This window comes from Perissodus microlepis, chromosome 7 (assembly GCF_051167445.1).
Source record: "Perissodus microlepis isolate ML-2025 ecotype Zambia chromosome 7, ASM5116744v1, whole genome shotgun sequence".
Classification (NCBI taxonomy): Eukaryota; Metazoa; Chordata; class Actinopteri; order Cichliformes; family Cichlidae; genus Perissodus; species Perissodus microlepis.
In genome coordinates, this window is record NC_140467.1 from 3,898,274 (window position 1) to 3,910,608 (window position 12,335).

General features: G+C 42.3%; 1 protein-coding gene across 1 annotated transcript in view; it reads right to left on the bottom strand.

Moving 5' to 3' along the window:
• Positions 1–9,863, bottom strand: part of LOC146382309 (neural-cadherin-like) — a 104,698-nt gene extending 94,835 nt beyond the window's left edge. The window contains exon 1 of the mRNA XM_084932869.1: positions 7,796–9,863. Within this exon, the coding sequence (XP_084788995.1) occupies positions 7,796–8,795 (1,000 nt within the window). The 5' untranslated portion in view covers positions 8,796–9,863. The remainder of the gene's footprint in view (positions 1–7,795) is intronic.
• Positions 9,864–12,335: the final 2,472 nt, after the last annotated feature.

Consider the following 12,335-nt stretch of genomic DNA (forward strand, 5'->3'; position numbering starts at 1 on the left):
AAAAGTAATTAATTACTTAGTTACTTTACTTTTTAAAAACAAGATTTACAACCTGAATAGGTGATAAAGTGATAGATCTTTCAGCCCAATTCTACTTTTTCTACATAATCCATCATACAAAATGTAATCAAATGGAAAAGTCTCTTTTTAAAACTTGTTTCTCTGACTGGAAGAAATTTGTTTAACATTTAAACCTATTTTCTGCACATTCCAGCACATAAAATAATTTTTTTTTGTGTTTACACTCAGTCTTTCAAATAGATGCAAGTAAAACACAGCAGAAAGTAAATAAAATCAAAGACTAGCAGTCCTGTTGCTCTATTTTCACCTGTAAAGCAGGAGTAGGGTAGGCGGAGGTTTATCCTGGTGCAGGTGTGCCGCAGCGGTCAGTGGAAGAATCCGCGAGTTTCTCTGTGAATTTCCCATTACGTGGTAGCGCACTCGGTGCTTGCTTGGAAGTTTAGGGGGTTTTTTTCGCTGTAAAAAGAAGTTTTCTTCCCACGCACAACGGACGCTAATGTTTTTGTCACTCTTTATGGAATCAAACTTAAAGTAAGGTCAGTACTTCCACGCTTTAAACGCTGCAAGCTCATACTCTCTCCTGCACTCCATATATGATCCATTGTTGATCTGCGCACAGCTGTTGTCACGAACGTCGCACTCGCTTACATCACTGTCATGAGACATACTCGCAAAAAAAAATCACGGTTTTAGTAACGCAGTAACGCAGCGTTCCTACGGGAAAGTAACGGTAATCTAATTACCGTTTTTGCAATAGTAATCCCTTACTTTACTCGTTACTTGAAAAAAGTAATCGGATTACAGTAACGTGTTACAAGTAATACGTTACTGCCCATCTCTGGTTGTCACACTGGATGCTTTGAGTTCTCTCCAACAAGAGTCAGCGTTACTATTATTAATCATGACAGTTATGTTCCCCTCACTTTAAACAAAGCAGTTTAGGTTACCCAAACCAAATCACCGGTTTTCAAACAATCCTTAACAGAAAACTGCATAAAAACAAATAATGAATACATTGGATCTTGGAGGATCTTGTTCTTCTGTATCGAAAATCTCTGACAACCCCGCAAAAAGATTTTATCCAAAAGAAAACTCTAACAAAATAACTGGCAGGAGAAAAAAAGGCATGTCGGTGCTTATATAACAATTAGGCGAACGTGACGACTGACAGAATTGTTTTAACCACTTTTATTAGTTAGAAAAATTCACCATGAGAGCACTTTTTAAAAATAAAATCATTAGAAACAACTAGAAAAGGCATAGATTTCCATTCCTCCAAGCTTTTTTCCACTGTGCTCCTGTGATGCTTGTATTCGATGCACCAGTCATTTTGCTGTAGAACTTTTCTGCCCTCATCCTACCCACTGTAAAAATGATCCCACTAAGTCCCACATATAATTTTCTGTTAAAGATAGCACTGCTATAGGATCAGCAGTAGGATCAGTATCTGCAGATAACCCAGCTTACGGTGTAGAACTTTGTTCTGAGAGAGAAAAAGTTCAACCGAACATCTTTGCTTTCTCTCTTCATGCCATTCCAAAGGGCAGGTCATACTTTTCTCCTCATCTTCCTTCCATTTGCCCCCAACAATCTTCAGACAAATACGAGCACACGTTGCCCTTTTCGCAGCTGCACAGCGCTATATTTTTTCCCCACCCCCCTGTGCCCTGTAGCCATCCATTCAGCACTACAGACTAGAGTACATGCACACCTCATTCCCCTACTGCCACCCCAACAGTTTCTCACTTCTGCCCTCTAACTATCTGACAATTATTTTTCACCAAGCTGACCTCTCATCAGCAGTATACAACTCCCTGTCTCTCATCTGGCTGCCCTCTACTTATTTTCAGTGAAGCTTAAAAGGGTGCGGAAAGCAACAACCTCACACATTGGCATGTATTTACACACTTCTTCCATCTTTTTCTGCCTCCATGCTTCTCTGTTTCTTTTTTATTTCATGTTCGGTTTTGACACCTTTGCCTCACTTAACTTTCGTGATCTTAAAGCCACGCGGTGTAACCATGCCCTTAGCATTTAAGTTTGTCCTGACCTTTCTGTGTCCCTGAAAGTAATGTCTTGTAGCCACATTAAATATCTCTTCATGTGCACTAGAGCTCCTTTCCTTCTTCTCTCTGCTCTTGTTCTTACTACTTAATCCCATCTTTTTAAAAAAGCGGCACCTACACCCTCTTCCTTTCTCGTGTCAGATACATGAGAGGACTGTAGAGAAGAGAGGACGGTGGGGATGTTGCTTAGACACATACGTTTGATATCTGAGAGACCACAGAGCAGAAATATAATGCTGCAGGCATGTTATGGCTCCACAGCATTTGTCAGACGCAATGAATCTGAGAATCTTTGCCATGGGGAATCTGGATACCAAAACGCCAATTGCAAGATTTAACATGAAGCAGACTGATACACAAACAAATTTACAGAATCACATGTGTAGATGAAAAATAATCCCCATCTATACGTACATGCAACCATATGTACATGCTCACGATCGCCTTGAAATCAAGCATAATCACTAGAGGCAATATTTTTAACGAAATTTAATAAATGCAGACAGCTTTTTGTGAAATTGTTTTCTACTTACACAAACAGCCCCTCAGTCACAAATTACAAACAAAAATGAGATCTCTTCTCAATTCATTTCACATCACAAGGGGAATATGCAAATATAGCTGGGGGGCGGGGGCAAGTAGGAAAAGGGGAAATTGGATTAAAGACAGCATGAGGCAAGATGCTGACTATGAGACAGGAAGAAAGACGAGGGTGGAGGAGAGAAAAAGAAAGAGTGCAGGAGACAGTTCTCTTACAAAATGGGCTGAGAAGAGGTGATTACCACAAACTGAATGCCACCCTTCCCACAAATACCCAAAGGAGCGGGAGAAACCACTTCAATATTCCCCATTCCAACTCACAAAGGAATGCACCACTTGCTCGATACTCCTCCTAACCCGTCAAATACCATTAACAGATTCCCACTCAGGTGCAAAGAAAGGGATTCTTCAGATGGGACAACCAAAAGAAAAAATTCTCCACCGCAAATCTAAAGTGACATCCTCTGTGGGGCAGCAAAAATCCTTTACAAGTGAAGCTGTAGAGGTCCCTCACTCCCTCTTCACAAAACAACACCACATAACCATTTTCTGTGAGTCATGAGTCATGGCCTACTTCCATTGCTTTTACTTTTTTTCTTATACTGCTGGTTTGATACATAGAAGCTATGTCAGAAAAATATCATTGTTTTCTCTGGGGATTTCTGCTCTACTGAATATAGTTTAGAAGGTAAATATTTCTCCAACATTAGCAGGGGATCTAGTCAAGGAGAAAGCAAGGATGCTTTGATTGGCCCCCGAGAAAGAACAAACTTCTTAAATAAACACAGCGATGCTACTGTGTGCTAAATGTGATGCAACACAGCTGAAGGACTAGTGTCAAAGTTTGTCCTGAAATCCTGACTGCGTGCCTTCGGTAAGGCTCAAATTTGATCCTAATTTGATCTATGTGCATACACTCGCCATACATAATGCTGATGATGAGATGCACAAAATGCTTTGCTTGCAGAGTTAAATAAAGTTTGGAGCAAAGTATAATTAAATGAGAAGAGATTATGCAAAAAAATGTTTTCTGACTGTTTACTTTTACAAAACAGAAAGTAATTCCTAACTTTGCGGGTGTAATTAAAAAAGTAAGTGGTGTAATGAACCACGGCGCTACGATGGTGGTACGTAATACGAGGACGTTTCTTCAGAAATCAGCAAGAGTAATAAACAAGTCCCAACTTGTTAAAAATGGAAGCAGTCAGACACGACAGTATGTTGGATGATTACATTAACTTTTGTTGCAGAAAATACCAATCACAGCGATGACTAATTATATGAGATGGGATCACAGCACTACATATCAGTAGGGTAATTTCAATCGAGTTCATGAGACTCAACAGCATTCCAGTTATGATCAATGGGTTTCCACCCGAAAAGATGTTGGTACTTTGTTAACGTGGCACAATGTGCCGCACTGTGTGGCAAAGCCAGAACAACAAAGCTATGTAGATTTGCTGCTGGTGCGAGAAGGAAAGAGCAGTGAATGATTTACCTTACAGTAACTCGTGCATATAAATGAACAGATAAACAACTAGGTATATAAGTTAAGCCTTAGCACTTCCCTGGGTTTCCCTGAGTGGAGATCACAAGTATCTCTGATTAATTGTAATCTGCACTACAAGTTCCCTACAAGTTCCCCAAGTGGACTATTAGACTTCAAAAAAACTGACAAAAACCCTGTCATCATATTCTTGGATGACAAACAGCAGCTCCGAATTATATACTGAAGTAAAAACAATTTTACATGATAATCTCAAATTAAAACAATATTCAACATTAATCCAAGTAAAACATTTTCCCATCACTGCAAAAACTCAAGCAGAATGCTTAGTGTTCAAACATTTCATGTTGTAAACTCATGCATGGAGCAAAGGCTGAGTTTTTGGTAAGCGTATGCTCTTCTGGGTAAATATGTACGTGAGGATGGACCCCTGCTGAGAGTAATCAAGAAACACTGTTCCCCTAATCTGCAGTGTGCCAGAATAATTTATCCGAGATGCATTTTCATTATCATTTCATAAAATGAAAAGGATCTCCATCCAGAGGAGCGCTATAGTCCTGGTTAAAAAACAAACAAACAAATGAATCACTGCAAGTATGCCTTACAACACATAGACTATCATGCGATATGTGTACTGGTCATACATAGAGTACACTGAGTTTTTGCTTGCTCTTTGAAAATGCTATGAAGGAAGAACAATTACAAAAATGCTGGAGATTTCTTTGCTTTGACATCTGGGAAGGTGGAACTGTTACTGAAGGTAATACACGAGTATAAGGTGGTCAGGCTGGTGTAAGAACACAGATAGGCTGTTGTTCCAAAGAAAATGCAGTGACGTATTAGATCAGTACCGAAAAATCCTCCATTGGCAAAGGAAAGCCGTGACATTGAGAAAGGAATACCTGCACAAGAAGGATGAAATCACAAAAGGTATCTGAGCCTAGCTTTAATGTTCTGGTTTATTTTTTATGACTGATAAGACCCAGTAAGGAAGCAATAGGTGTCATTATTTCCAGTAGTCTGTCTGCCCATCCAGACTAAAACAATATCCCAGCACCGCCAAAGTAAAACAGCAGCATTTTACACATTTTACAACAAAAAGGCTGTGGTATTGATGCAACCAGAGTGTCAAACTAGACTTTTTATCTCCTTTTTCAACAGCACTAATAACAGCTCTTCTGATGACTCTAATCATAAGGCAGTACCCACAGCAAATCCATTAACATAAGAAAGCCTTACACCAGTGTGATTAGCATTTCATGGCCACATTAACTAGTTAATGGACACATTCACTACACATTTAGAAAATCTGCATTCCCCAGCTAATTACAGAGAGTACTTATTGTCCCACATGGACTTTAACCTGTGTGTTCTTGGAATCATCCACCGAAGCGTGCATTAAGCTGTAAAAACAATAAATAAATCACACATTTAATCTGCGAGCGATGGCTTATGGTAGCAATGGGAATAGAAGTAGTGGTTAAAAAAACAAGACGGAAACATCAGCAGTGTTGCTCAAAAGGAACAGAGACTTGATTTTTTCACAAGTACTGTTACAGCCATATACGGGAACTGAGGCCATGCACAAACTTACAACAAGAGAGTGGAATCCCACATTGTTGCAGCTGCAATGAGCAACCTGCATCATTACAAAAGTAATGCAGAACTTTATCTTTGTACATTTTGTTAAAATGCATTTTCAAGCTCTAGGATTTATCTCCATGGCCTTGTTTTTCAATTCAATTCAAATTTATTTATATAGCGCCAAATCACAACAGTCGCCTCAAGGTGCTTTATATTGTACAGTAGATCGTACAATAATACATACAGAGAAAAACCCAACAATCATATGACCCCCTATGAGCAAGCACTTTGGCGACAGTGGGAAGGAAAACCTCCCTTTTAACAGGAAGAAACCTCCAGCAGAACCAGGCTCAGGGAGGGGCGGGGCCATCTGCTGCGACCGGTTGGGGTGAGAGAATGCTGTTGATTATTTTTCCACATCACGGACATTTTCTTTCTTTCTTTTTAAGGTGAGCGTTAAATGTTCCTTCCTGGAATGCTGTTTGATCTGTTTATTAGACTGCTGTCTGACAGCTTTCTATTTGACATTCAGCAGGTGACCATCAGCGCCACGGATGGCTCAGTGCCACGGAGAGTTCAATAAGTAAAATAACTCAAGATGACACAACGCATGGGGCCTCATTAAAAATGTTGTTTTTGTACCTGAGGTCAGTCTTCATGTGACTATCCAGCCTCATAATTGCACACAAACATATACAAAGAGAGAAACACAATTTAGAAAACATCTCACTCCTTCTTTCTCTAATGTCTCCAAGAGCACTCTCCTTTAACTTTGAGACACAGCACTAATTTGCTGCAGTACCAAAGCAGATCCTAATGCAAAACCACACGGGATATTAGGTGAAACCTCTAAAAATAAAAAATGGACTCATTCTATCAGAGATATGTGTATGCAAGGATTGGGAGTGAGATGAGCAGAAGAAAGGCCTGTCCTCCCAGACTGCCGTCAGGATTCTGTCTGGCAAGCTGTAGTCACAGGATAAAGGACATGCCATGCCTTTGATCAGGAGAGGAGAGTTTTGCAGGTGAGAGAGGTAAAATGGAGGAAGATCTGAATATCTGTCAGACTAGAGCGGCTGAATTCTGTTACGCATCAGATTTCTGACTGTTTTTGCTTGTTCTGGGGGGAAAAAAAGAAAAAGAAACTGCAGACACCCTTTACAAGAATGTGTCCGAATCAGCCATGCAATTACCATCCAGAACATGCTGTGCAATGAAGCAGCAGCAGGCAATTCAAATGAAAACAGTGCAAACTGTTTCCTGCTCACTGTGCAGCTCAATTACAAAGCAAATCAATTTGATCCCCTTATTTTATTTTATTTTTTTTACTTGTTTTTAAGCTCGACGGTAAACTTTTGGAGCAGCAAAACAGAACTCGAATATCTGATGCATACAAGTCTTTCACCTTCCCTCCAATATTTGAAAGGTTTCCTGACTGTGGCAGAGCTACTTCAAATCCCTGGGACTAGAGAGTGAATGAGAGGAGGATTAGAGGGGTAATGTGAGTAGATGAGAGAGTGAGGGTCGCTGTGATTTGCCACTCTGCAAGGATTAGCTCGGAAAACATCTTCACAGTCACAAACTATGTCAATCAAGGATGTGATTCAGTCAGTTTAAAAAAAATTAAGTAAAATAAATCTTTAACCTAAAAAATACTCTTCTTCTCGTTGCCACAAGTGTGCCCCATATCGCTCACCATTATTTAAATATCGTATCCATATCAAAATAACTGGAAGAGCCATCTAACAATGTCTCCACTGAGTGTGTCACTAATGGGGATTATGGATGTATAGATGCCATGTGGCACACCTGTGGAATAAGCCTATAGGCTGCAGCTACACCTACCGCCCTGAATGAATGCACTCCAGATGTCAGGCCTATTCAGGGGGCTCCTCTGACGAGGGGTGAGCGGGTCCAGATGGCGGCACAGTTTTACCATGTGCTTATAATGTGCAAGCATTCCGTTTAAATAGGGCATCATCACCACAATGGAAATAATTACAGTCAACAGAAAGGGGGGTGGGGGAGAAACATGGCCTAAGTTTAGCGCCGATTAACAGAAGAATAATCAACGCACCTCTTTTATCTTGAATCTTTACAGTGAGCTCCACGAACGGCTCTGCCTCCCTATCCAGCCTCCTGGTTATTGTGATATCTCCGCTGTCGCGGCCCACGCTGACCGGAGAGCTCTCTGACTCCGGGTAAATCAACTCGTAGCTGGCTGATTGAAATCTGGTGGGACTCAAGCTCGTTATGACCGAGCCGATGCTGGCGTCTTCGGACACGTTAAGAGAAACCACGGAGCCAGGGTCAAGTAATGCCCTCGGCGAACGCCCTGCCCTCGCTGTCCCCGCTAATTCAGCAGGACGCGTCGCCCACCGCTGTGGAGCGACAGTAACCAACACAGCCTTACTGGTCAGAGGGGGCCATCCGTGGTCTCTGGCATAAACGCAGAATTTGACTTTAGAAGGGAGCCCCAGGATTGAGTCGACCAGTAAAACTTCGCCTGTTTTCGGGACAACATAGAAACTGCCATTTTGGGGGACAGAGATATACGTCAACTCTGCGTTTTTTCCGCTGTCTGCGTCGACAGCCTCCAGCCTGTAAACTACACTACGGAGGGCAGTGGTGTCATGTAAACTTATGTGAATGTTGTCTGCACTGCGAAAAGTCGGTTTGTGATCGTTGGTATCCAAAACGTCCACTTTTACCGACGCAACATCGAAGACGATAGACCCAGGTGCGCAGGTCTGGCAGCACAGACCCAAGCTCAGCAGGTATTCTGAGCGAGTCTCTCTGTCTAAAACCCTGGAAGTTCTGAGCAATACACTTCCCCGCTTGTGGTGAGCGAAGGCTCGGAAAGCTTCACTGCCGTTTCCATACAGTTTGAAGTGCGTTCCGGAGACCGGGCACCATTTTTGCGCGGTGATGCGCCTCACCGGAATAATCAGTCCGTTTACTTTAGAACACGGCGGTGAGTTCTCAAAAACATGCCCGTGGAAGAAAGGCAGTCGCTCCTGGGCTTCATATCCAGCAGCTGGCGTCAGAAGGCAGCATAACAAAACACCCCAAATCATGTTGGTGGCAAGTTATGTACCCCCAAGTGTCTCAGAGGGGTTGGTAGGAAATCCTTAAAAAAGAAAGGAAACACACTTGAGAAACATTTCCTTCATAGCCATCCACGGTGCGGTCCTTCCAGGAGAGCCCTCGGAACTTTAAGCTGTTTCATCCTGGGAGATCCGCCTTTCGGCTCCATGTAACACGGCAGCGTGCAGGCAGCCCACAGCGCTGCAGGCAGTTTGTTGTGTTCGCACCCAGCGTTCAGCACTAGAGCACCGGACAGCGCCAAGCGCGGGGGCGTGGCGGCGCACGGGGACGGAGCTCCTCGGTGCACCCCACCCTGTGTGATGGTCAGGAGGGTCTCTGCCTCAAACCTCTGCACGGCGGCACAGCGTGAGCACGCGCAGCCGTCCGAGCGGTGTGCCACATAAATCCGCTCTCTCGACTGAAGGATAATCACTCGTGCTTCCTGTCCAGAGAAAGTCGAGAGAAAGCAGATCCACCATTTCCCTAGACTCTAAATAAACAGCGGTCTTCAAACACGGCAGTTAGAGGTGCCTTGCTCGAGAACACTGGCGCACAAGTTATGAGGAATTATCCATGCAGCACTCCCATGTGTTCAGTCCGTTCACAAGTCTTCTCTGAACTTTAGGTTACTCTTCTTATCATGCATTACATTTCTGAGCTGCTCGCACTCATGGCGCAGAGAGACAAAATAAACTGAAAATGCACCAATATGAATGCAAATCCGAGGATCTGGGCAGTTAAACTGTGTAAACATGACTGCTTTAAGACGGGCTGTGCTGAGTAGCGTCTTTGCCTCTAGCGTTTTGGCGTTATGCACACCAGAGTTCAAATTAAGACTGTCACCCTGATTGCTCTTCCTTTCCCTCCCCACTCTGCTGGTGTGCCACGCACCCACATCGCTCTGAACCTAATCTGTAGGGGTCTACTGCTAATTCCCACAACTCCCCTCACCTCTCTGTAAGTGGCGAGTCAGAAGAGTAAACACTGTATGGAGCTTTGAGTTGTCGGAAAGATAAGAAAATAATGGGCTAGAGAGCAAGCTCTGTTGAGCTTGTCTCCCATGTCATGTCAGCCTTTTACCTTGAAACGCACGCAGATCAATATTTATATGCCTTGGGGGTGTGATGTTACGCTGGGTATGTAATTCAATGCCATGCATTGCTTCTATGCTCATGCTCTTGCCAGAATCTGTATTCAGTTTGAAAATTCATCAAAGCTCCTGCTGAAAGATTCTTATCAATTCAAAACCACAATCCATCATAGCAATTTTAGCCAAATCCACTCTACAGTAAACTGTTCTTTTCAGGCAATAACTCTGGTAACTGGCAGCGAGCCTCCAGACAATTCTGAATCACAGCCTGCAGCTGGAGCACAAAGCTCATATTGGTTGCTTGTTGTATTCCTTTATGTGGCACCAGCTCTAGGCTCTAGGCTGTGTCACCAGGACACGTGAGCCATCCCACACTCTCGCTGGTGTTTTTACAATCTCTGACCACAGGAGGGAAAGGCATATCAAAACGTGTCCACCAAAATAACCCCAGAGCATTCTATGACAGGGAGCCCATTGATGGGAAATGACCTCATGCAATATTATCAGTGTTTCCATTGAAGGTGAAATTGTGATATCTGAAACAGACAGTGTCAGGGAGGACTCTGTGCGCTCTGTTGTGCTCGGCAACTTTTCTTTGAACTTCCTAAGTGCTTCATGAATGCAAATCAAATCCTGTCTTTTATCATGTTGTCTCACATGGTGAAATTCACCGTGACTGCCAGCATGGGAGATAGTGTAGCAGAGGCTAATTCAATCACGGGGGCCAGGCCAGAGTGTGAGGGATAGTTTACTTGAGGGTTGCGGCAGTTATCTACAGAGATGAAACGCCAACATACAACACATGAAAACAACAAAGCTGTAATGAATTTAAAAAAATAAAAAGAACGAAACTGTCTCATTATCCCTCTACTCTAACAGATAACTCAGAGCTGCAGGGTATTTCCAAAAAAAAAGAAAGAAAGAAAAAACTCATGCTGAAGAAAGCAGCAAGTGAACATTAGAAAGCTTCATGCTTACTTAATGAATAATTGACCAAATCTATTCCCGTCATTCAAATAGAGGCAGACATAGCTTTTGAAGGCAAAGGTTGCAGCCTAGCATTTCAAATACTCCTCAGAGACAAATGAAGGATAGCACTGAAGGAAAGGCATATGTTCTATAAATTGATGTCAATGTCTGTCATTCTTCCGGCAAAAATGGGCTCAAAACATCCTGAAAAGATGAAAGTTAGTGTTAAGAGGATTTAGTACAAACATCAGTTAACAGGCAGTTAGGGCCAAACACGAAATAGAGTAGGCTGATGTTTTTAAAAACGAGCCATTCAGCAAAAGTCGATGAAATAATTGCCTTAAACAGGCAGGTTTATTAAGGAACGGCAGGACATTTACAATGGATGACTAAGCATTCAGCTCTCAGGTTACTAATTGCTAGTGAACATTTATGGGGAACATTTATGTAAACTCTACCCCCACTAGTTTTCCTGGAAAAGCTGCAAAGAGCCTTTTCTGGAAACACAATGATGCCCGACAGGAGCAGCATGGTGTGCTCTGTAGCACCGTTCGTTTAAGTGTTCCTGTGTATATGGTACCCTAAGGACATTTTCCCTCATCACAACCTGAAGGCAAAAAAGCAGTTAAAAGAGCTGGATAAATATAAAAACATTTCACTTATGTGTTAGGTACAGCTAATTAGATATGATCTGTGATCCCCTTGTGGCTTCTACCTATTAGTGTAGGATTTAAGCTCTGCCGTAGAAACCATAACTGTTTATTAACACAGATATTAATTATGGGGAAACGTGAGCGATCAAGTTCAGATGGTATCTTCACCAATAATAGTACTGGCAGTTTTGAAAATGTCAAATAAAAAACCAAACCAAACCATCTCATTACTGACTGTCTATTCTGAGCCTTTTAACTCAGAACAGTATACCCCCTAAAAGCTGACGCTCATTCACAGGATGACTGAATAAGTTTAATAAAATGAGTACAACAGCAGCCACTTTGAAGGAAAAAGCCCCAAATAATCTATTGATTAATGCATGGCTTGTTGTTTTGGTAGAAAAAGGAGGGGGGAAACGAGCCACTTCAGGGCCACATCATGTCTGTGGAGACATTTTATTATATCTACATTCTGATTAGTGGGGCCTAGGGCTTTCTCGGTGATTAGCGCACTAAGAAATAATCACTGAGTTGAACAGTATCTCCTTGTAGCCCGGAACAATCACGACTTTTTATTAGCACATTAAAAGATTTCTCACATCACGAAAAGACACAGGAGATAGTGACTGCAAAATAAAAGAAAAAAGAAAATGAGCACTGCTCAATAGTCCCTCTCACTCTGCCGGACTAAAAGGTGAAATTTTTAAGAGGCAGTGGTGATGTTCTCTTTGAAATGCAGTTTGGAGAGTGAGAACATTACCTCAGATGATCACTGAAGCTCCACAGTTCTTTTTCTCAGTTAATTATCCCAGCAGGCC